At 40.3% G+C, this 22,696-nt stretch overlaps 1 protein-coding gene across 3 annotated transcripts in view; it reads right to left on the minus strand.

Annotated features, from left to right (window-relative positions):
* SPECC1 (sperm antigen with calponin homology and coiled-coil domains 1) overlaps window positions 1–22,696 on the minus strand; it is a 92,071-nt gene that overhangs the window by 54,148 nt on the left and 15,227 nt on the right. The window contains exon 1 of one of the 3 annotated variants that reach the window (XM_064523219.1): window positions 11,563–11,896. The exons of the other annotated variants lie outside the window; for them this stretch is intronic. Within the exon in view, the coding sequence (XP_064379289.1) occupies window positions 11,563–11,602 (40 nt within the window). The 5' untranslated portion in view covers window positions 11,603–11,896. Of the gene's footprint in view, window positions 1–11,562; window positions 11,897–22,696 lie in introns of those variants that run through there. 3 annotated transcript variants of the gene reach the window in all.

The raw sequence follows: 22,696 nt of genomic DNA on the forward strand, positions 1-22,696 counted from the left end.
AGAAGAGACTCTCCTATGGCAGGAATGTAGTCCAATAGGAGAGATGACCTTGTATTTGAAGCATCTTCATTTAGTTTGACTGTTTTAGATGCTGAAGTTGGAACATATATAGTGTACTGTCCAGTGCTCTTAAACAGAATCCCCAAAAGGCCCTGTTTACACTGTTCCCTTCACTTTAAGTTACATAGTGTTTTTATAAGGGGAAGTACCCAAGGAAGCTCTGCTCCACAATTAAGAAATTGCTTAAAGATCACAGACATTTTATTTTCAGCTTGCTGGATTCACCCTAATCAATAGTTCCGCCAGCTTGCCCCTTCTGACATGGAAAGCTATATATTTAACTCTTCAAAAGATGCAGGAAAATGAGAATAGAAAAATAAGATCAGGTCTTCTCATGATCTGGTGATTCCAACCTGTTAACGCAGCCATAGCAAGAACTGAACACAAGTTCACACTGTTGCAACTCAGTGCTATGACAGTGCAAACAAGGTCTCATATTCAGAGGGTAAATGAGACGAGATCTGATCAAAACCTACTCACAATGTCTCACTGTGAATTTCAGCAGATGTGCTCATGCCAGTGTCCATAGGATACAGAATTTCTCTGAATATTTCTTACAACTGTAATTGCAATCTAACAGTGCACTGCTTTGGATTTCTAGAGTATCCAGCAACCTGGCATAACAAACATCAAGAATTCCCAAGCAAATGGTCTAGCAAATGTTCAGAGAAACTCCGTATCATATGCTCACTGGCATGTCCCCTGGTAAACTCAAGCTTACTTTTTTTGGAACTGCTAATACTGGTGGGTCTGCCAAAAACTTTAGTCACCTGCTAAATATAACCCTTGTCTTGCTCAAAAAAAAAAAAAACAAAAAAAAAACAAAAATTTTCTTATGCACTATTATCCCCAAATCAATCTGGTGGAATTTACAGAAATTCAGAATTTTGCTTTTTTAAACAAAGTCACCCCAGTTGCCTCTTCTGCCAGACCCAATTTTACAATTTCCACAGCTTTCCCAACTGTTAACTAACTGTTTCTATTCCTTATAATGGCCTTGATTCTATACCTGTGACATTAGCATGCCAATATTACAGCGATTTCTGCATACTAGGACACTTCCCAATTTTATTTTTTTTGTTCCAGAACACTTCCTACCTATACATCTGTCAAAATGAGATGAGATCATGTATGATTTTCTTATACCTACAGCAAAATTAATGTTCAGCCAACCACTTTTCTGATTTCTTTTAAACCAGAAAGATTTAAGAAAAATAAATGAGAAAAGAATTCCTAAATTTGAATCTTTTCAGTGAACAGAAATAAAACCTCTGATATCTCAATGAAATGGAGGCTTTTTAGTTTGGTCTGGTTGGTGACTTAGGGATTTCCTTTGTTTTCATACCTGCTGCTAGCATTGGGCTTCTGCTGTGCAGAAAGAGGTTAGCAACTGCTTTGGGGAACGCACATGATGCTTACTAACACTTCCCCAGGGAGGTGCTGCTCAGAATAAAGCAGTGGATTTGCTCTGAGGTAAGGCAGAAAGCTAATTTTTCAACTGATACAGCTGAACTAAGATTTTCTTGAGATAAATGACTTAGCTGGAGTAAGAATTTCAGTATTTTCCTGGATTCTAGCTTACTGGCAAGTAGATAATTCTCTCCAGCTTAGAAAATTGCTTCCCAACTCATCTAGCCCAGAAGTTTGTTACTTACAGGTTATTACTACGTTTAACAATGGTGAGAAGACAGCTATACTCCTCTTTCTGGAAAATACAGTTATATAGATAAGCATTAGATAGAATACCAGCCTTGAGTGCTTCAAGGAATATAGGGAATAAATATGCCCCCCCATCTCACTGTGTAAATTCAGTTAATAATGGTCATCGAGAAGTAATAAGTGGAAACATTCCTCCATGTATTGTGCATATACAGCAGCTGTCACAACTGAACATTAATCAGCGATCAACAATACCCGATCTGCTGCCAGATGTTAACATACAACAGTTTTCCAGAACTTCCTGGTCTAAGAATCCAAATGGAAAGAGAAGTGAAAAGAATCCTACTCCTTCCAGGCAAGTCAGACGTCACGGATCACTCCTCTAAGTTACCGAAAGCTACCTGATGTCACATCTATAAGCACAAAGGGTAACCAAACAGCAATTTTAAACAAGAAAAGCTTGATTTTCATGATTAAAAGAGTAATATATTCAACCTGTTTATTCGAATGTTCATGAGGCCAGGTCATGCTGTGAACTGAATGAGGGAACTGATCTGGCTATAAAAATATCTGCATGTCTTCCCCCTCACTTTTTTGTTACAGGCAGATCCTGATCTAACTCACCGTCCTGCCCATAAACACTTGTGCTTGTACCACGGCGAGGGCAGCAAGCCACGACAGAGGAGCGGAGCAGCGGAGAGCAGCCTTAGGCAGCACTGCTGTCGAAAGCTTGATATTAGGAAACCATGACCTGAAGCCTCCGGTTCAGGAATGCTGCCCCACGCTTGGCCAAAAGGCCATGGCTGACTGAGCCAAAATAATTTCCTTCCTCATGAATTCTCAAACCCTGTTAATCCAGAAAGAGTGGAAAAAACTGGATCCAAAATGGAAACATCCTCCCCTAAAACAGAGGGCAGTACTTAAAAGCTAGAGGCTTAGGGGGTTTTTAATATTGTTTGCTTAATGCTAAATACCAGCACGCATTGCACTGGTATTACAACTGCCTTTTGTTTACTAAGACGTGATGACCACATAATAAACCCGGTTTTATTGTAGTTTCCAGCCTGCTTCAGGGAGGGGGTGGGGAGAGGACTGCAAGCGAGTTTCCACAGCTCATCCGGAGCTTCAGCTCTGCCGAGGATGGCAACAGGGCAGCCAGCGAGCGCTGTCCTGAGCGGCTGACCCTGGGAGCTGGACTGAAAGCACTAAAACTCTATCAACACAGGATGAGACACATCAAGGAACGAGACAGAAGGAGAGAGGAAGAAATCTCATAGCATGATGAGATGTTTATCTATAGGAAAGTTGCCCACTTCAAAGCAGGAAGAGCTTCAACAACTTTGTGCAGAAAAAAACCAAAGCTTTTAATTGAAAGATGAGTCAAAAAATTTTCCACAGTCAAGCAGCCTCAAAGAAGCTGTGTGTGGAAGAGGCAGAGAGTAATTTCTAACATGATCAGTCTATTCTTCAGACTCAATGATGTTTTATGAAAGTAGCATTTCTTAAGATCTACAAGATAAGGACTGTAGCTACACCCTGAGCCCCCCAGAGAACACCCTCTCTTCCCTTCTGGCACCTCACACTCGCCAGCTTTTGTTCAGGAGAAGCCTCAGCTTTTGCTCAGGCTTTGTTTATGAGGCCTGCAAATATAGCATGAAATATCTCTGTACCTTGCTTTAGCCAGCCAAGAATATGCTGCTACACATAGCCTTCCATTATATCAACATTTAAATCCCTTCATTTTAAAGATTTAAGTAAATTATACCAATTTTTGGAGCACTCTTTCCATTCAAGGGATCATGTTTGCAAGTGGAGATGGGTATGACACTGCTTGCCTTACCTTTTCCAGTATTTAAATACCAGCATTATTGCTGACTGTGTGTTCCTGGGAACAAGACTAAGATGTAATTCTGTTGAGTCATGTAATTTTTTATGCTTTTTGCCCCCCTCCCCCCAAAAAAGGATTCTGGACAATTTCCCCTAGAAAGGGAAAACAGTTACTTTTTGCTCTGTAGGTTGCAATTTAGCAACTATTTTATTATGCCACAGATAGGCAAACACCAGGGCTATCACACTTGGCAGGCTGCTTCTGTGAGCTCTTTCTCCAGGCCGGGGATACTAGTCCCTGCAATGACTGGTGTTGAAGGAAACTTTCAGGCTCATCCCCACTATGAATTGTGACTAACAGAGCTTATTGCTGAGCTAGTCCTGTTCTGTCCGAGCACGGGGAATTGCCTCTGCTTTATTTCAGGAATTATATGCATTTTTGTCTATGAGGGTAAATATTAGGATATGCTCTTGAAGGTCTTTCTCTTCTCTGTCTTGCAGAGAACTAGCTTATTGCCAACAGATTTAACATTATCCACACCCTTGCAGAAACAGCTCCTACAGAAGGGATTACATGAGGCATAATTATATGGTGGTATAAGAATTTCTACATCTTCAGTGTAAATGCTGCAATGCCAAAATGGACAAGGCCTTTAGGGTGCGAAAAATACAGAAGAGATTCCTCCAGATGCAGAGAAGAAATCACCTCTCCATTCTTCTTTGCTCATATTAATTAAAAAGCTTTCTATCCTTAGTATGGCAGGAGATTTCTCCAGTCAGCTGAACAGGAGACAGTTCATACAGTGATGGTCAGGAAAAAAAATCTGCTCAAGTTTTACCTTCTCTACTATGGCATTTCAAACGCAATGTCTTGGTGTGTTCACATTTGCTTTACATACTCCTATCAACACAGCTATGTATTAAGATGTTTTTGTACAGATCTAATGGCTTCAGGCGGCTCTCACAGGTAACAGATAAATAGTTCAAAATTAAAAGATTGTAAAAAGATCATATGGCCTTACAGTTAATTCTACTAAATTCAAGAATCCTATGGCAAAGTCCCAAGGCAGAAGCTGTATACAAGGGTAGTGTTCTCAAAGATTAAGAGTTTGATCAGTTACAACCACTTTGTCTTTGTTTTGTTTGGTTGGTTTTTTTCTTTTTCTTTTCTTTTCTTTTCTTTTTTTTTTTTTTTTTTTTTTGAAGTGACCTTTACACTTCCAGATATCATCTTGGTTTAGAAATGGAACAGATCATGGAAAGCAATCAACTTGTTAAAACATAACTAATGACCATTCATCAAATGCTGTGTACAACTACTAACTCATTGCCAATTGCAAAGTAAAGCAACTATCTTGGACAATGTTCACCTGTCCATGGCAAAGAAGGGCAAAAGAAGGGTTAAGAATATACCACATTTCAGTGGGGGAAGACAGAAAAGTCAGTCAATGTAAGTACAACGTGTCAAAACACTAACTGCATGCTATCCCTAAAGAAGCACCTTTCCATACATAAATAAACATGACCACTGAAGCAATTAGTAGAATTTTTACTTGCTTCAGTAATGTCTGTTTTCACAGATGCTCTAGAACAGTTAGCAGCTAAACATCCACGGGCACAGGAACATGGAAGAGCATGAAACATGAACTCTCCTCACAGGACATGGGCATATTTATTAGTCCCTAATATTTCTTCCTAAGTAATTGAACAAATTCAATTTAAGACACAAAAACTATTCCGTTCTAATGTCTTGGTAACAGATGGAAGAATATATGTTCTTGTTTCAATCAACTGATGGTCAGGGCTAGACCCTGCAAACTCCTGTTCACCTTACATTTTCCCAAGAGCATATTTTTCCCCATGATCAAAATCAAATTTGTCTTTAAGAGTTTTCACATTTATATTTTGCTCTTGATAAAATATCCAGCTTGGTAGCTGTGTGCTATGCAGGCTGACTAAAATGGCAGAAAACTGCAGTTCTGGTGTAACTATATAGACTGAGAGAAGTGACTGATAGGCACAGATCATGTAAGGACAGAGGACTCTGCTCCAGAACATACAATCCAAATCTATTAATGCTCTCGGCAAAACACTATTGCCCCATGAAAAATATCAGATGAAACACTTCAAAAGAGATTTGTGAACAGAAGTCTACTCTGGATTATGGGAAGAAAAGACGTTGATGCATGGAAGATCTAGCAATGTCTGTTATCATCAGAGATCTTCAGGCTTTTATAATATTTAATCATTATGCTCAAATCTGCTTCAAGATAAAGCAGGAGAAACTATGAAAAAAAATTTAAGAAAGTACCAAAGATCTGTCAACCTGCTAGTGGCAGTCTGTGAAAATCATACAAAAAAATAAATTCAGTCCTCTTCATGCAGATGCAGTGCCAATGAAATTAAAGAGGTACTTTGCCTTAGTTTGACAGGTTTGTGCAGTTCTGAATGCTACATTTCATGGGGAAATTGGGACATTTTATGAAGAGTAAATTGGTAAACTAGAGGAAGAACTGAAAAGAGAAAAAAGAATACAAAAAAACTGTTGTATTGAAATAAAAGTAGAAGCTCTAAAAAGCAGGACTGCTTCTGACCAAACTGGTGTACACCTCCAGTGCTCTGAAAGGTTTCAGCAGGAAGACCAAGATACAATCCTTGCTCAAATTTCTATGGCTAGTTTTGTAGCTTTAAGATCTTGAGGAGCCAAATATAACCCAAACAAAAAGAAGTAAGCTTTGCCTTTTTTTCCAAGGCCAGTATATTCTCTCCTCCCTTCACCCTTTTCCCCCAGTTGAGTCATTTAATATTGTGTCAGTACCAACACACACACACAAATCACAACCACCCACTGGCTGTTTCCTTATCACACTGTCAAGCCAACTGCAGCACATTTTCTAAACTAATAAAACAACCGCCAAGAAAATTAGCTTTTACATTTACTACTTTACTAGATCTATACACCACCTAGCACTGGGGCAGAAGTAGTCTGCAGAGCTCTAACCATAGGATAAACTCTTGATGACCAGCTCGTCAAATAAGGTTTCCCAACCACAGCAGAAGCTTGCTGCTTTCATCCAAGAATGGTTTTAATTTTCAACAACACAACAATCTTAACACAAAACAAAATACATAAACCACATCCTGCTGCCTGGCATGCCTTAAAAGTTCTTCTTGTAAAAGTGTTGGTCGTGCCCACGAAGCACTCCCACTCAGCACATCCTCCCAGCCACGCTGAAAAGCATTGCAAGGGCCCTGGCCTCAGCACAGCGGAGCTTTTGATCTCTTCTGTTAATTTAGCTTTCAGTGGTCTCTCACCTCAGGATCAGGGGACCTCAGATTATCATTTAACTCTCTGGCCTCAAACAGCTCATTTCAGAGGCAGCTAGTTAGTCATACACATGACTAAATTCCTCTAAGAGGCCATTCCAAATTGTGACATAGTTTCTTGGCTGTACTCATTTTGCTGGCCTACAAAGCAGAAGACTACTGCCGTTTGTTTGTCAGTATTTGTGAAATGATTTAGTAATTTCAGTCCAGTCAAGTCACATCACAAGACTAATCAACACAGCTGGCCCTAACTGGCCTTGGAAGAGAGGCTTAAGTCAAGTAAAAATTACTCTCCAGGGGAAAATAAACTTCTTCAATACCAGTTTAATCAGCAGTGTGTAACTACTCTAAAGAATGAAAGCATTTGTGAAACGACCATGTAAGAAAGACTCGTGAGAGGAAGAGGTGACTAAGGAATTAAACTATCCACTGGAGGGCAAATTGTGGTTTGCTGTCTCCACCGGGAACAAAGGGTTTACAGCTTGCTGCCTGAGCTCGAAGAGGACACGGCTCGGTGTCGGTATTTCCATGCAAGCTGCTATGTGATTCATTAGTTTAGCTGGCTCCTCTCTCCTCCCTCCCTTCCCTTCCCCCCCAGCGTCATTAAACTCATCTGTTTTCTTGAGCTCTTGCTTGGCAGAAATGATGTGCTGATACGTAACAGAGGTAAAATGAATGGCTCCCATGTTTAAGAAAAGGTGAAAGAGAGAGAAGCAGATGAAAGACTAGCAGGACCACTCAGAAAAGACCTGAATGCACACACAAGGAAAGAAATCAGAAATCACTATCAATAGTATATTTCTACAATACCTTTTATCTTGAAAGGCTCCATATATTTTACAAACTATACAACCTATGCAGAAGAATCCCTTCCTCAAACATAAAACGAAGCCACCCCTAGGCCAGGACAAAACAGACATAAGAAAACAGATCAATCCTGGCGTAGTGTACGCACTGACATTTGATATTCTCATCCAAGCCATGTAAGCATGTTTTACAAATAAGCACAGTCCCAGAAAAAGTCTAACCCTTGGATAACCCCACCAATCACCTTGTTCCAACTAGAGAAGTTAACATTTCCCACTCAACTGCTTCTTTCAAGACAGTGTTTGCATGTTTTGAGTCATTTTTTCCACCTCTTCCCAATAAATATTAATCATCACATCACCTGCAGATGTTTAGAGGATAAACAAAACTCCACAATCACCGTGTCAACCAATGTCAAAGCAACTTAGCACTCCTGTTCAGAAATACAGGCTGCCTCCCAACATGTTTCTAATGCAAACTAAATGTTTGAAAGCTTCTTTCAATAAATACTTTTGCACTGGATAATACTTTTTTCTTCCATACAACTCCCATGACATGTTCCAGTTCTTTCACAGGTGTTCTGGCCTACGTTCATAAATACTAATGGTTCCTTCAGCGTGGGGCAGCCAGTATTAGAACTGGAAAACTAGCTCTACTGATGAACTGCAGCAGTATTCACTACTGTTTTATATCTTTTTCTTAACTATTTTATAGGTGTTTTCATTCTAAAACCTGCAGATGCTTTACGAATATGAATATTCAGAACTCTCAGGTATAGCAAGAAGAGTTACCACTTACCCACTTTGCAGGCAGAAGTTTGGCAAACTGGGGATGCAAACTGTCTTGGCTCACACACCACAAAGCAAAAAGTTCTTACAAATGATTGTAAAAATGGTTTAAAGTAAGTTTTGCATTAGAAGTCAAGAAAAGCTTTAGGATCTAACATTATTGCAAGTATTCTCCTTGACTCCTTTCTAAACACTCTCACACCCTTAGCAGTATGTAGAGTAACCTAAAAAGAAATGATCCTGGGCTATTACACATTCCTGTAAATATTCTGAACAAAATATTCCCATTAGACACCAGCAGTGGACAACTTTGTAAGTAACAGCCCACGTAGGATGCTTCCCTTTGCTTCATCCTCACCTCTCCACAATCCTGTCCTCAGCTAGCTGAATTTCTTTCAGATTCCCCTACATAAACTAGTCAGCTTCAAACTGTTCAGTTTGGGGCCAATGATTTCCTTCCTGTTCCCCGATAGCACTGACTAGCCCACCCAGAACTTGGGGTTATCACAGCTGTACCTTCGTATTCTGAATCGTGATCGCTAGCTGTATAGTCAGCATCACTCACGTGGACTGCCAGGCTCTGAAAATGTTGCTGCTGGAACCTGCAGTATTTTATTTACAAGACGTCTTTGTTGTAGAACTGTAGCCATGCTAGCCGAAAGCTATGCACCCCCATGGCCTTGGCTACAGCTTATATCTATTTTCACTGAACAGGAAAACCTGACAAAGTACATCCTATTCTCTTAAACGCATGGAAACTTATTCTAAGTTAAACGCCTCCATTATGAGGTCAGTTATAAGGTCAGATTTTAAAGACTTTGGTGTCCAGTGATACCAACAGAAGGAACAAAGTGTTTTAAAAAACTGTCCCCTTGTACACAGAGATGGTAGTTTAGGAAGGAAAAAAAAAATCACAAATGAACCACTCGGTGTCTGTAAAATGTCCTGAAAAGAAAGCAAGAACAACAAACAAGAAAACCCTGGATATCACGATCAGGGAAACAGAGGTCAAGAATTGATTGCCTGTAGTTAAAGCTGGAGCATGAACTAGCATAGATCAATAGAGAGGCCTATTTTGGGGAGGGGGGAGGGTATTCCAGAAGGAGCAAATCTGGAGTACCACAGTTATTCAAGATTTACATGTTCCTGAAGGAGAACAGAACTAAGTTCATCCAAGCAGAAACAAAGCCAGACAAAGCCTAACACATACACTTCTATATATCACATGCTAAGGCGAAAAACAAGTTTTTGCATCCTAATTGTCCAAATCAATGTAAAGACATCTGAAGCAAAATTTGCATTATACTCCAACTTCCAAACCCTGAGCTCTCACACACAACATGGAATATGTTGATAGAATTTATTCTGTCAACAGTGATGTTATTGCAACTCTTCCTATGATTAAAACAAGTTTTGACCATGCAGTCCAACACAAAATGCTCTGCGTTTTTCAGTCATATTCTTACCTTATGAACACTGAGGACATATTAAAACAAGACTTAGTACAGTCTGCACTTAAAGGCTGAAAAGAGTTTTAAAACTGTTCAGGTGTAACGGAAGTATAACCCTTTCCCCTTCAATAAAAAAGATAAAACAAATTACAGGACAAGAGAAAACAAAGGATGAAAGAAATTTTCAAAACTCGCAGGGGATCTGGACATTCGTTCATCATTTATGTTAACAGTAATAAGCTGTCCAAATGCCAGCACTGGCCCTGAAAATCACAGCCAGTTTCCTCAAATTCTGATTAGAAGTTAGCAGTGTACTTCCCCATGCCATTACACATCTCTCCCTTAGTTTTTTTATCATCAGTTTTACCCCTCCTCAAATGACAGTAACACGTGTCTAGCTTCAGCAAGCCTCCTATAGCTTGCAGTGGGATGGATTCAGGGCCGATAGACAGGGATGATAGACAGCCATACATTTCAGCCGAAGTTTAACATTCCCTTAGGGCAGCATTTCTTCTGGTGACTGGCTACTGGCAGCTTTTGTGTTCTTCATTAACATACTGCTAGAGAGTTCTCCACTACACCTAAATGCTGTTCCAGCATTCAATGGCAGATCTATTGTGAGAGATCCTGTGGTAGCAATGAAGTATTGTCTGCCCCTTGCTTTCCCTCCCGATACAAGAGATCGGGTATATGTATTTGCTTTTAAAACAATAGCTACGCATCTAATCTGAAGTTACACGAAGATCACCCATTAACAACTTTAATAAAATTTTGTGAATGAAATTCCCAGGGCAACGGTAAGAAACACAGTGCCAGGAAATTCAGCTGTATTCTGGTTTTGTGCACATTAGAGGATTTTAAGCTTGAACAGAAACTAATAAACAAATAGCAGAAATCAGTGGGCCTACTGTTTTTGACTCCATCAGCAGGAAAGAAACAAGCAAAATGAATCAAAGCACAGCCAAAACTGTAATGCGGCACCAGGAACTAATTATTATTCTTTTCTGATGTACAGCATAGACATTCGACACAGGGGAATTAGATATACCTGAAATGAGCTCTTTGCTTTCTATAAAATCTGCTACTGATTAACATGCAAAGCACTACACTTCTGAAAGGACAATGGTGAGAAGACCTTCCACAAAGGCATCATTTTAAATTCTAGGGCCTGGAAAATTTCAGGCCTCAGGCCACAAACAATGGTAGATGCTCACACTCCAAGCAGCGGATCCTAACAAGTTGTACATCACTAAATAAGCTTTGCAACTTTCTAGCTGCATCATGCAGACTACGTAGAATAACATGTCAGGCATTGCAGGCCCCCCCCTTGTAGGCGTTCTGTTCCGAAGAGCAAAGGATTTCTTTCAGGAAAGCTTCCCTAAGGACAGTGCTGTGATCTCAGATACGGAGCAGTAATGAACAGCATTTACAAGTCACAAGGTAAACAGCGGTAATTTCACTAGTAGCCTCAAAAACATCCGCATTATCTATGACAACAGCCTCTGTTTCCTCTCAGTAGGACACTGCAGTGAAAACCCAGAGAACAAAACCCCATCTCCAGCAGTGAAAGCCCAGAAAGCTGCAGAAAGCAGCCCCGACATTTCGCACGGGGCTGGTCAGACAGCTTTACGGACCGTACAGACCTTGGTCGTGCTCCTCCGCTCGCCCAGGCTGGTTGCCCATCTTCGGCACGCTCCCCGGCTCTTCCCCAGGCTCTTCTAGCACCCCGGCGCCCTGCTCATGCTCTGTCAGGCGCAGATCTGCCTCTCTCTGCCTTTAATGTCCACGCTTCAGTCAACTTAAAAAGGAAAAAGTCAGCTTCTTCCTAGTTCCTGGCACCAGGAACAGAGCCTGCTGCTCATGCTGAAGCAGCTGTGGCTCTCCCTCCTACCTCATTACAATATTATGCACTGAAGGCCGGCCTGTGCAGTTAATTAGCTGCCTGACTGCTGGAATAAAAGGAAGGGGGAGAAAGAGAGGCAGAGAGAGCGAGAGAGAGCAAGCAGGAGTGACTCAACGTGCAATGTAGGCCACTCAGAGGCAGCAGGAGCGAACTGCAGGAGACTCAAAGAAAGGCACCGACTTCATGGAGCTCCACTGAAGCCAGAAACGAAGCCCCAACACAGATAAGAGCTTAACTTGGAAACTAAAGCAGGACTTCAGTGCCCCAACGTACCTGTATAATGAAGACACATGGCCGTAGAGGGATGAATGGCCAGAGAGCTAGTTTTATGTGTGATGCACTAGTAAATTTAAAAACAAAGCACACTTAATTGCAACCGTGGATGAAGAAGGGCCAAAAAGACCCTCGGTGGGGGCAAGAGCAGCTGAACACCTGCCAGCAAAGACAAAATTCATTTTGAGCCACAGTTCAGCACAATACCTTGTGCATACTTGCCAGGGAATACAAACTGAGCCCTGAGCATAGGCTTAGGTACGCTGTCGAGTAGAGCTGCACTGAAGTGTGTAGTTAAGGACTGCTCTTAATTAACTTTCACAAGAATTTAGGGGCAGAACTCCAGAAGTGCTCAGCATCTTCTGAAAAGTTAGATACTTCTGAGACACTTAAATGGAGATCAAACTCTTCTAAAAACCTGAACACAACTGTGAGCCTGAGCCTTCCTGAAAAGTCTAGCCTTTATATCAGATTTGTTCTGACATACTCTGGAGCTGTTCCTGTGTAAGCTTGAGCGTCTCCAACTCTTATCCCCACCTGTTGCTGAAAATGATCAGTATATTCCAAGTTCACATGCATATTATTAAAAAAAAAAGTATAGAATACACTGAATACTATTAAAACCTAATTCTCTTTGCCAAAGAATGTGGTGTATTACTTTTACTGAAAAATTACAGCGATCACCAAAATTCCCCATCATGTTAGTTCCTCATAAGTACTGTAAAAGAACATAATTCTACAGCCCCTACATCTAGAAGTTGCAATGACAAATATGATCTATACACCATATCTGTATCATCAGCATTTTGACCGTGACTTGTAGTGCAAAAAGAGCTGCATGAGGCAGGCCTATCCACAGACAGTGGCCAATATTTGATCCTTCAGAGGAAGAAATAAAGATGCTGCTCACTAACAGTGTCATGATGTACCTGAGGAAAAAGAGAGTTCTGAATGACTCCAGTGATCAGTTTCCATTACATGGATAATTAACAAAATCATCTTGCTGAACTCTTACAAACTTAGGAAAATAATAAACTTTAACATGTTTCTTAGGTGTGAACAAGACTGAAAATAAAACACATGGAAATTAAGCCAGCTAATTGTGAATTCATTGTCTCAAATCAAAGAAATCCTGAGACGATTCAGTATGATAGGAACGACATTTTTCTAATACTTCAGTATAACAGGGTGAGTTAGCTGTCAGTCTTAATTTTTCATTTTTCATTCTTCTTGCTCTAGCACTTTATGGATGAATCTAAAAGTTTGCATATAGCTTTCTATATTTGGATGGCATTAAACAAAACTCCCCCTGACTTCTATCTTATGACATGCGATGTATAAAATGCTTTAATGAATGAGCCATTCTGTATAAAAGGATCATTGATAGTGCATTCTTTTCCTAAAAGTCATCTTACAGTCTCTCAAGTTTTGCATCAGGTGTTCAACCTGCCAGTCAGTTTTCTCAAAAGTGCAGAAATAAATCCTTTCAAATTGGTGTTGAAACGTATCTCCAAGACAAAGAGATTTTTCTTTTGTTACAGACTACAGAGTGACTTCTGCTTTTCTTCAACAGGATTCACCAGAGGGATTGCATTAGTCAACATAATCTCTTGGGTTGTTAAATCCTGACACTGAGCATTTATTATTTCAACACCTGCTTTCTATTTCTCTAACACAAAGGGGAATAGTGGAAAAGGATCCCAGGGCAGTAGGGGGTGCAGCCTGCTGTAATTATGAAATGTAATCACTGAGTCACAGCAAACACACCTGAAATCTGAGCACTCTAGAAGAGACATGACAGGAAGAGCAAATCCGTTCCTTTTGACAATGGCATGAAATGCAAGTCAGAAAGATTCTGGCACCGTGATAGGGATAACGATGTCAAACAAAAGACTTCTAGGCCAAGCCCACAGTGAAAGGGAAGGTGTGAGTTTTAAAATACAGCTAGCCTGCGCAGAAGCCATGGAGGCAAAGATTACCACTTATGTGAGTTGCAGCTCAAACCAGGAGGGAAAAGAGAAAAGAACATGGCAAGCATAACTTCCAGCGTGATGCACAGGTGACAAACTGTACTATTCAACCATGACAGACATATGGCTAAATCTTCAGACAATCATTTATCACCTGAACATTTTACATTATTTCCCCTTCCTCCTTAGTAACAAAGGTACAAGATTAAATGAATGAACAATTTCATCTCCATAAAGTAGATTAGCTGGATTCTTCCTAGGCATAAGGGCTGACTCGCTCCTTTCCACTATCCTGTAGGTATCCATTTGTGGGACAGCCAAGAAAGCCACAAACACTCCTTTTCTATATAGTGAGAATGGGAAGAAATTACTCAAGTTGTGAAATATTTAACTCTTTCAAGTCACTGTTCAAATGACAGGGCTTATTTACTAGGCATAACCTTTTCTCACATTCTAGTCTCACAATACAGCAAAGTAACTAGCACAACTTTTGGAAGTTCAAATTGTAACCCATGGTCAAAAGGAAAAGGGTGAAGGTCCCACAAAGTGATCTCAAATTTCCAGTGCCCAAGTCACTGCCAGTCTTTTCAGAAGACTGACTTCTAAGGAATTTATAGATGCTGAGCAAGACCTCCAGAGGCTGGACCTTCTGGCCAAGACTGAACTCTCTGAATGGTTGAAGTGTGGACACTATCAATACCAGCGTTCACTACCATGCTCTACTTCTTCCATTAATGCTGCAGCTTTAATGAACATTAAGTACATGTAGGAGGGATGAGAATTCTACAGAGATGTGTATATCATGCACAGTAACGGCTCATCAAACACCACAATGTTCTATAACATCTGCACTGAAACCAAGAAGAAAGGGCAAATATAGTATTTTTCACCATGTTTAAAACCAAATCTTTGTAGTGAGGATACTTGGTGAGGTCACAGATAAATTCATGGCACAAAAATGCAGCCTTCCAGGAACCCATCTGAGTTGTGAATCCCTCCCCTCCTACTTTGCAGTATTAAAATCTAATGCAAGACAAAGTTTGCTGGAAAAACAGTGGAAAAAAATTAACACAAGGAATACCAAGCCCTCTTCTGCTAGGTATGCTTGTTAGACCAGGCCAGCTTTGCGTTCCTTTCTTTCCCTCCCTCCCATTTTCTAAGCGCAAACACGATGGCACTCTGCCAAGGCATTTTGGCTGTAATACATTTAGGCCTAGAGAATTAGTGTTAAGGATCATTTCTCTCCAAACAAGCTGAAGGAAAGCTGATAATTAACCTAAGGCAGGTACTCATAAGGTTGTGTTGACTTTGCTGAACTACTTCACTAAAGAAGTCTGAAAAAAAACCCCAAAACAAACCGAGAGATCATAGATGCACAGTATTCCAGGGCTATCCAAGCGTGTTCTGCTTTCTGTTTAGGTATCCCTAGTAAAGCTTTTGTGATCTTCACAGTTTGCTTACAGCTGTAATGGATCTTCCCTACATGTGTTAGCTTGAGCCAATTAACTGTCAACAATTTAGTGAGTCAAGTCATTACAGTCTTTAAGATTTAGCATTTCAGTATCCCCACCACACACTGAATCCTCTTAACTGGCTCCGATCCCAGGGGTAAACATGTGCCAGCAAAGGCATTCTCAGGGGAGTATACAACAGAGGGAAAGGGTCTCCCTTATTTCACAAACTGTTTTAACAGAAAGTTGCATGCAAAACCTTAGAATGTTTTAATATGGATTCAATACAGTAAATGAGAATTGTGGAGTAGATTAGGACAGCAGTGAAAAAGGTACATACTGGAGACAGGGTTGTCAGCAGAAGTCAATTCTTATTTGTTTAATAATGCAAGGTGACCGCAGAGTCTATTAGTGCTTCTTAAAGGAATTGCATCTCAAAGAAATTGTTATCCTTAACAGAACCAAGTATCGGAAATTCCAATAAACAGCCACTAAAATGCATTGTTCTGACTCCTTTCCCGATCTGCAAGGGGCTCATACAATACATTCAACAACTGGACAAAAGAATATTAATTATGTCAGTCAACCTTCATATGCCACTTTTGGAACAAAAAGAGTGCGTCCATCAATAGATCCTTTTGATTCAGGGAATCATGGGACTGAGATCTTGAGCCAACAGTTAGAGTTTAACCATGATAAGACCATAGCTATTTTTTCATTAAAGAGCTAGTGAACTCCTTTTGCCCTACTAGAATAAGTGCCTTTTCTGATTAAAATATCCTCCTGAGGTAACATATTTATCAGAAAGGAGAAAGATTCCCAGAGAACAGTCATGCAAAGCAGTACCCATTCCAAATAATTCTAACACATAGAACTGTCCATTAGTTACAGGAAGAAAGGGGAGATTAGAAGAACCTGAACATTTAACATGGCAACAAACATCATCATACAGGAACTTTTTTCAGCAAATGCAGCAGAGGTGGACATAAGCATATGAATGTGCAGGCTATCAGTACAAAGAAAAAAAATCACTGTAAGAATATATAAGAGGAACTTCACAGGTATGAGACTCATCTAAGAAAACAGCAGATTTCAGCCCCTTCTCTGGGGAATGTACAGGTTATAACATGTATTCCAAGCTTATATACTTGTAAATGTGACTAGGTAGCTGCTTGGTCAGAATCATCTTTTAACCCTCAAAGTTTTTGACTGCTGACACAGCAGAAACACTCAAAGTGAACAAAAAATGCCTGAAATTGCTATAAAATGCAAATCTATCAGATGCCATCAATGGAATCTGGAATCTCAAGTATGATCTACATCAGATTTTGAACATTCACTTTAGGGGTCAGTGGGTGAAATCCTCAAAAATGGTGCTAAAACTTACTCTTACACACTTCACGTCTAGGGAAATCAAAGACAGAGAAAATGTCTTGCCAAGTAATGTCAGAGTTTAAGGTTGAGATTCACATTTGCAGCGGTTTGTTACAAACAATCATGCAGGTATGTATAGGTGTGTGTGGACATTAATATGTATATCCAGCTACATGTAAAGTTATGGATGTAAGTGCACACCTGTATTTCCACATTGGTTTGCATGTTAAATTCCTGCAGTGCTTCTTGCTATTTGAATGACATCCTGACATGACTTTTTTTTTTTTTTTTTTTTTTGAGTCTTCCTTTCCTTTGTATATCACTTCTGGATCTAGAATCTCTTTTTCTTGATGAGAAAGTAGAATTATGCTAGAGCCAAGGGAAGGGGAAGGGTAACAAAATGCAACTAGTTTTAAAGCATATATATTGTTCCTGGGAAAGGCCAAATTAGATCATTTATTTGGTCTCTTGTGAAGTCTTGTGGAATAGAAAGCACTGATCTCATTAGTGTCTCTCACACTTGTCTGTATCTTTTACAAGAAAAATGAGACAGTAACAAGACTGAATGCGTAGTGCAGCAATCCTTCCACAAACCTATAGGAGTCCTTTGATGTGACAGATCACAAAAAGCAGGCCCTGTCAAAAACTGATGTATGGGATGGTAAAGGGCCCCAAGGTCAACTGAGACCCATCCTTCAAGAGGAATCACTTTCCTTTTTTCTGTTCTAATTGGAGTCCATTAGCATCTTATGAAGAATTAAACTGTCAATTAGATTTTTCAAGGAATTTTCAGAAAGACCTTTATTAAGAAAAATACCTTTCTTGGATTTTCTGACCGTATAAAGAGGGCTTCTGGTCTAGATTACATTCACCAGACTTTTGATTTTGTGGGAAAGAAACACTGAAAGAAGAAAACATCTACTGAGTGATATGAGTAATACAACAATACAAAAGAGAAGGCTCCTCTCTAAAAATCAAGCATGGCTGAATCTTTCTTATCCAGGTTTCACAAGTGACTCTTACCTTTGCCAGCACTAAAGCTAAACTAAAGTCTCATTGGATCTGCCCATTCAAACCAAACAAACTGTTCCATGACAGAATATAATTAACACACAAATGTGCAGAAAAACCTTAGTTTTCTTCTGTTCTTGCGTCTTTCTATAGTCTTCACTGGTTATGCTAAATTTCTTGGGGTATTTTATTTTATTTTTACTTCTTAATTTACCAGGCTCCTTTAAACAGCATGCTTTGTACAGCTTCAGTTCTTATACTGGCAATATTCCATTTTGAGGTCAGTCTTTTTTTGTCCAGGTAACCTGCAGTTCAGATTCTAGGTGCTAGATACCTAGGAGATGACTGAAACTCTTAATTTCTCTAGCATTTGCCTCCCATATACTTCCGTATTGGCACTGTCTCCAACAATTACACTTAATCAACTCAGCAGGCATGCACAGAAAGCAACATACTTTTCTTGTTGCTTTGGCTGAAAAAAGCATGCCCGTTGCTGATTTTTCCATTTAATGCATAAAAACAAAGGGCCATTTCTGGTGGAATAAGGGACAACGCAGTAGAGCATCCATAACTTTCCTGCTGGCATCTTAGCTTCTCCTGGCCTCCACAGGTATAACACAACCTACCACCACTGTGAGAAAGTATAGTACCTGTCTTCTAACATGGTTCAAGCTTTAGAGAGATCCTGAGCTTGTCAGTTAAATGCTCAGGGTTTCTATAAATAGTAAGTTGTGTGATTATATCATTGTTACTGACTGTGTCCTACTTGGACACAGGTTAAAGGGAGATGCAGAGTTCTGCTGAGAACCAGATACTGTTTCTAAGGCAGATTCATTACTTCTATGCAGATTCAGACTTTACTTTGGAGAAAGCAAATAAGCTGATGAAGCAGCCTGAAAAAACAAACACACCTATCTGTTATTTACATTTCAAGGATAACTGATACTTCATATTGTAGCTGACAGAGCTTGATATAAAAAATCAGTGTATTTGTCAGAAATGGGGATGCCTGAAGTATTCTGAATACTTTCAGCGTATGTGCTCCCTGCCCAGCCCAGTCTTCCTGGTTCTATCTTTTTTTCTAATGTCCTGCACATAGAGCATATGACTTTTTTGTTGTTGTTAAACCTGACAGATAATAGCTACTGGCACCGAAATAACAGCTAGGAAGTATGATTAAACTAGACAGCCTTGAGGGAAATTTTTAGAAAGTTCTTGAATTGGGAGTTTGTAGGGAGTGACAGAGAGCTAAGAGTCATCATTTAGCATGATTTCCAGGGTCCACTGAGCAAGAAATTTCACCTTTCTAAATCGCAAGTTTTCCACCTGCATACTGGTGCTACCATGCAGTGCTCTTCAAGAAAAGTAAATGATCACATAAGGGGCTTTGAAATTCTGACTGTGAAATAGCAGAGTTTAAGGTTATTTGCTTTGTAAACCTCAAAGTGTCAGAATCTGAAAATCCCTGACTTGCTGTAAGCCTGAAATTTAAGGAGAAGAAGAGATTCCTAGTTACTCACATAGATATTTCTCTATTCAAACATTGTAAAACAATTTATTTATTACTTGGCTTCATGGATTGGATGGCTTCACAAGTACATGCCTTAAAAATAAACATTTTACAAGATTTACAAGCTCCTCCTTGTCTTCCTCCTGTTTTGCAATTTTTTCAGTTCTTTTTCTTCTACTAGAACATTAAAAGCAATGCAGTGGCTCTGCAAGTTTGGTTTTAATGTAAAATCAAATTGCTACTTCAGGACAGTACATGGAAAGATATAACACTGTGGATAAGGAAGCTATATCCAAGACAACTCTCTCTGCATGTCATTTCCCATTACTTGAAGTTTTGAAACTGCCAAGCAGTTACAAAGCCAAACATCACAGCACAAAACTTCCAGCCAAAATCCGTCTCCAGTTCCATTTGCTCAACCCCACTTGCCAAGAATGGAGACATGAGATTGGCCTCATCCTCCTTTAAGTTGCTTGTGATTTACTGCATTAGCTTCCAACAAGGCAGACAGGGTAGCGTATGTCAGCAAAAGGCAAGAATGAATGGCTTAAACTCCACCAAGGGCAGCATACAAACTAACCTATTTTAAACAAGTAAGGTTGTGTCAATTATTTATCTGCAGCATTTGGAACATGTGCTATTACTCAAGGTCAACATGCAAATGTCAGACAGTCACACCCAAAGAAGAAAGCAACCTAAGCCTTTTTTTTTTCCTCCCATAACTTGTTTCTTTTAATTTCCCTTACATGATACCAACTGAGTGCCACTAGATTGTAGCTGGAACTAATGTACTATCCTTTCAGTAAAATGATCAAATCACTCAGTTGAATAACAGACAAAGAAAGCTCAATGTTAACAAGCACAAGGTCGGGGGGGGGGAACCCGTCTCCAGTTAATACATGAAAGAAAAAGGCAGAACTGATGACGGCGACTGCAGAAGCCAGATAGAGTGGTTTCAGAACAGAATTTCACGATCTACGCAGCTGGCTGTGCACACACTATATTATAACAAATCTATTGGTATTTGTTCACAGTGTGACCATCTAAAAGCAGCATTCAGCTTTGTAACCTTGCTCACTACTATCTAGCACCTTTCAGTGGCCATATGGAACAACTGTGAACATTTAGATATGCAACATATGTATATCTGTAATAGCACCTATAAGATATGGGCCAGTTCTAGACTGAAAGGAATTTTAGAGGAACAGCACACCTGTACTTACTGTTTATCTGTGCAATATACATAGCCCCACACTTATATTCTTTTTGCTCAGCATTAATATTATCATTCATACTTCTACACGTTAATGCAAAGTAATATATGAGTTCTAATGATGTAATTTAAGTTGGCAAAATAGTATCCAAATGTAACTTGACCTCCATAAACCATTCTACCCTTTGTGTTTAAAATAGTCATCATCATAAATCTTATCCCTCCCCCACTCCCAGTTATTATACATGCATGCAGAAGGGGGCTCTCTATTCCAGTGCTTTTATTTTTATCTCTGACATATGTATTCCATTCCGGGCTCCCTGCAGTGCTATTTCTCTGGCTGCATTCCCAGGATCCTATGCTGCATCATCTGAGCAGGTTTTCTTCTCCTCTCATTGCCCCTCCCAAGCATCTTTTGCCAGCATTATGCCTCTTTATTGGCTAATGAATCTTGAATACCTTTGGACGTGACTAGTCACTATTATATTTGAGTATCTAGACCCCGATTAACTGCAGAACAGGATCTGTACTTGCGTTACTATGAATCATTTATACTGTTATAATACGCATCGTTTAGCTGGTGTGTGTATGTGGGGGAGGAGTATATAAAGATTTTTTTTTAATCTGTTTCTGGTTAGTAACATAGCTCCATTCCTTGCTTGAACACAGCCATAATGTGCAGAGGCTGTGACAAATACAGAGGTCATGGTCAAATTTAATAAGATCTCACATTCCCTTGGAAATGCCACCAGAGAGCAGACAAAAGCAAGCGTTTGCTGAGCTCCTGGGGGAAACCAGACTATTTGCACAGAAGCCCTTGGTATGCAGATGGTGTCGCTGCCTTTAGAAACAGGCTTAGAGCTGAAACCAATGGGAACAAGCTGAGGGGGCTAACGCTGAGGGAGAAAGCATGCCGCTCAGTAGCTTAGGAGCGCAGGCTACGCGTGAAGGTGCTCGGGTTGGCTCTTTTTTCTTTAGCCTGCTGTGGCGCAGGGGCAGCGGGGTAACCGGGCTGCTCCATCAGTAGAGGGAGAAGAGAGAAGTCTGTTGCTATGCGGCGCACATTAGAAAAGGCCGCTCTTTAATGGATGCACTGCAGTGCCAGGCAGCGCGCTGGGTCCCTCTAACGGCACCGCTGCGCCGGGCGCGCTGCGGCGGCCGGGACCGCGCAAGCCGGGGCCGGGCCAGCGGCGCCACCGCGCGGCCGCTCGGGCCGCCCCGCGCCATGCCGGGCCAGCGGCGCCGGAACCGCTCCTAGAAACCTCTGGCTGCTGAAAGAGTCCTTGAGCTGTGCGGACAGGAGTTACCGTGCCTTTGGTCATCTGCTGCTAGAGAAACAGTGCGCAATTGACCTGAAATGTAGGAGCGTGACGGGGCACTCCATGAACTTCTGCCTAGGAAACTAACAGAAGGTGGAGTTTAATGATGCAGAGGTCACTTCCAATCCTCTGTCCGCTGGGAGTCAAGAAAAAGACTGCCTAACACACAAATTTACAATATACTTGCTATGAATTGGTGACATTTACAGATCCTTATTGTTAAGCAACAAAAATGACCTTCGGATCAAAGGTAAATTCAGTAAGACAATGCATATAATGGAGTGAATTCAGACAACAAAGGCATACAGAACAGGGAGAACTATGTTTCTGCTATCTTCATATTTTTCCCCCTATTTTTTTCTGTTGCCTTTTTCCTAAAAGATGAATGATTTACTTTTTTGGAAAGCTTTATCTAATTAAAATTGAAGAATATTCCCTAATACAGGAAAACCTATCTTTTATTAGAGGAACAGTTTAATATTGCTAATGACTAGTCATTGCAGAATAGCCAAGACTTCTGTTGAGACCAAATCTGGGAAAGCTTCTGCCCTTTCTTATCTTTAATACTGTGGGAGATTACTGACTTGCAGAGTGTAGAATATACTGCAAAGCCCCTCTGCAAAGCACAGTGCATCTCTTCTGATATGCTGAATATTACAGTAGGAAGGTTTGCTATGCTACAAGATAGGTGATATGGAAAACTCAGCTAGATTTCTGGCAAATCAAATGACACTTACAGCAAATTTCAAATAA

The sequence above is a fragment of the Dromaius novaehollandiae genome, chromosome 19 (genome assembly GCF_036370855.1).
Source record: "Dromaius novaehollandiae isolate bDroNov1 chromosome 19, bDroNov1.hap1, whole genome shotgun sequence".
Classification (NCBI taxonomy): Eukaryota; Metazoa; Chordata; class Aves; order Casuariiformes; family Dromaiidae; genus Dromaius; species Dromaius novaehollandiae.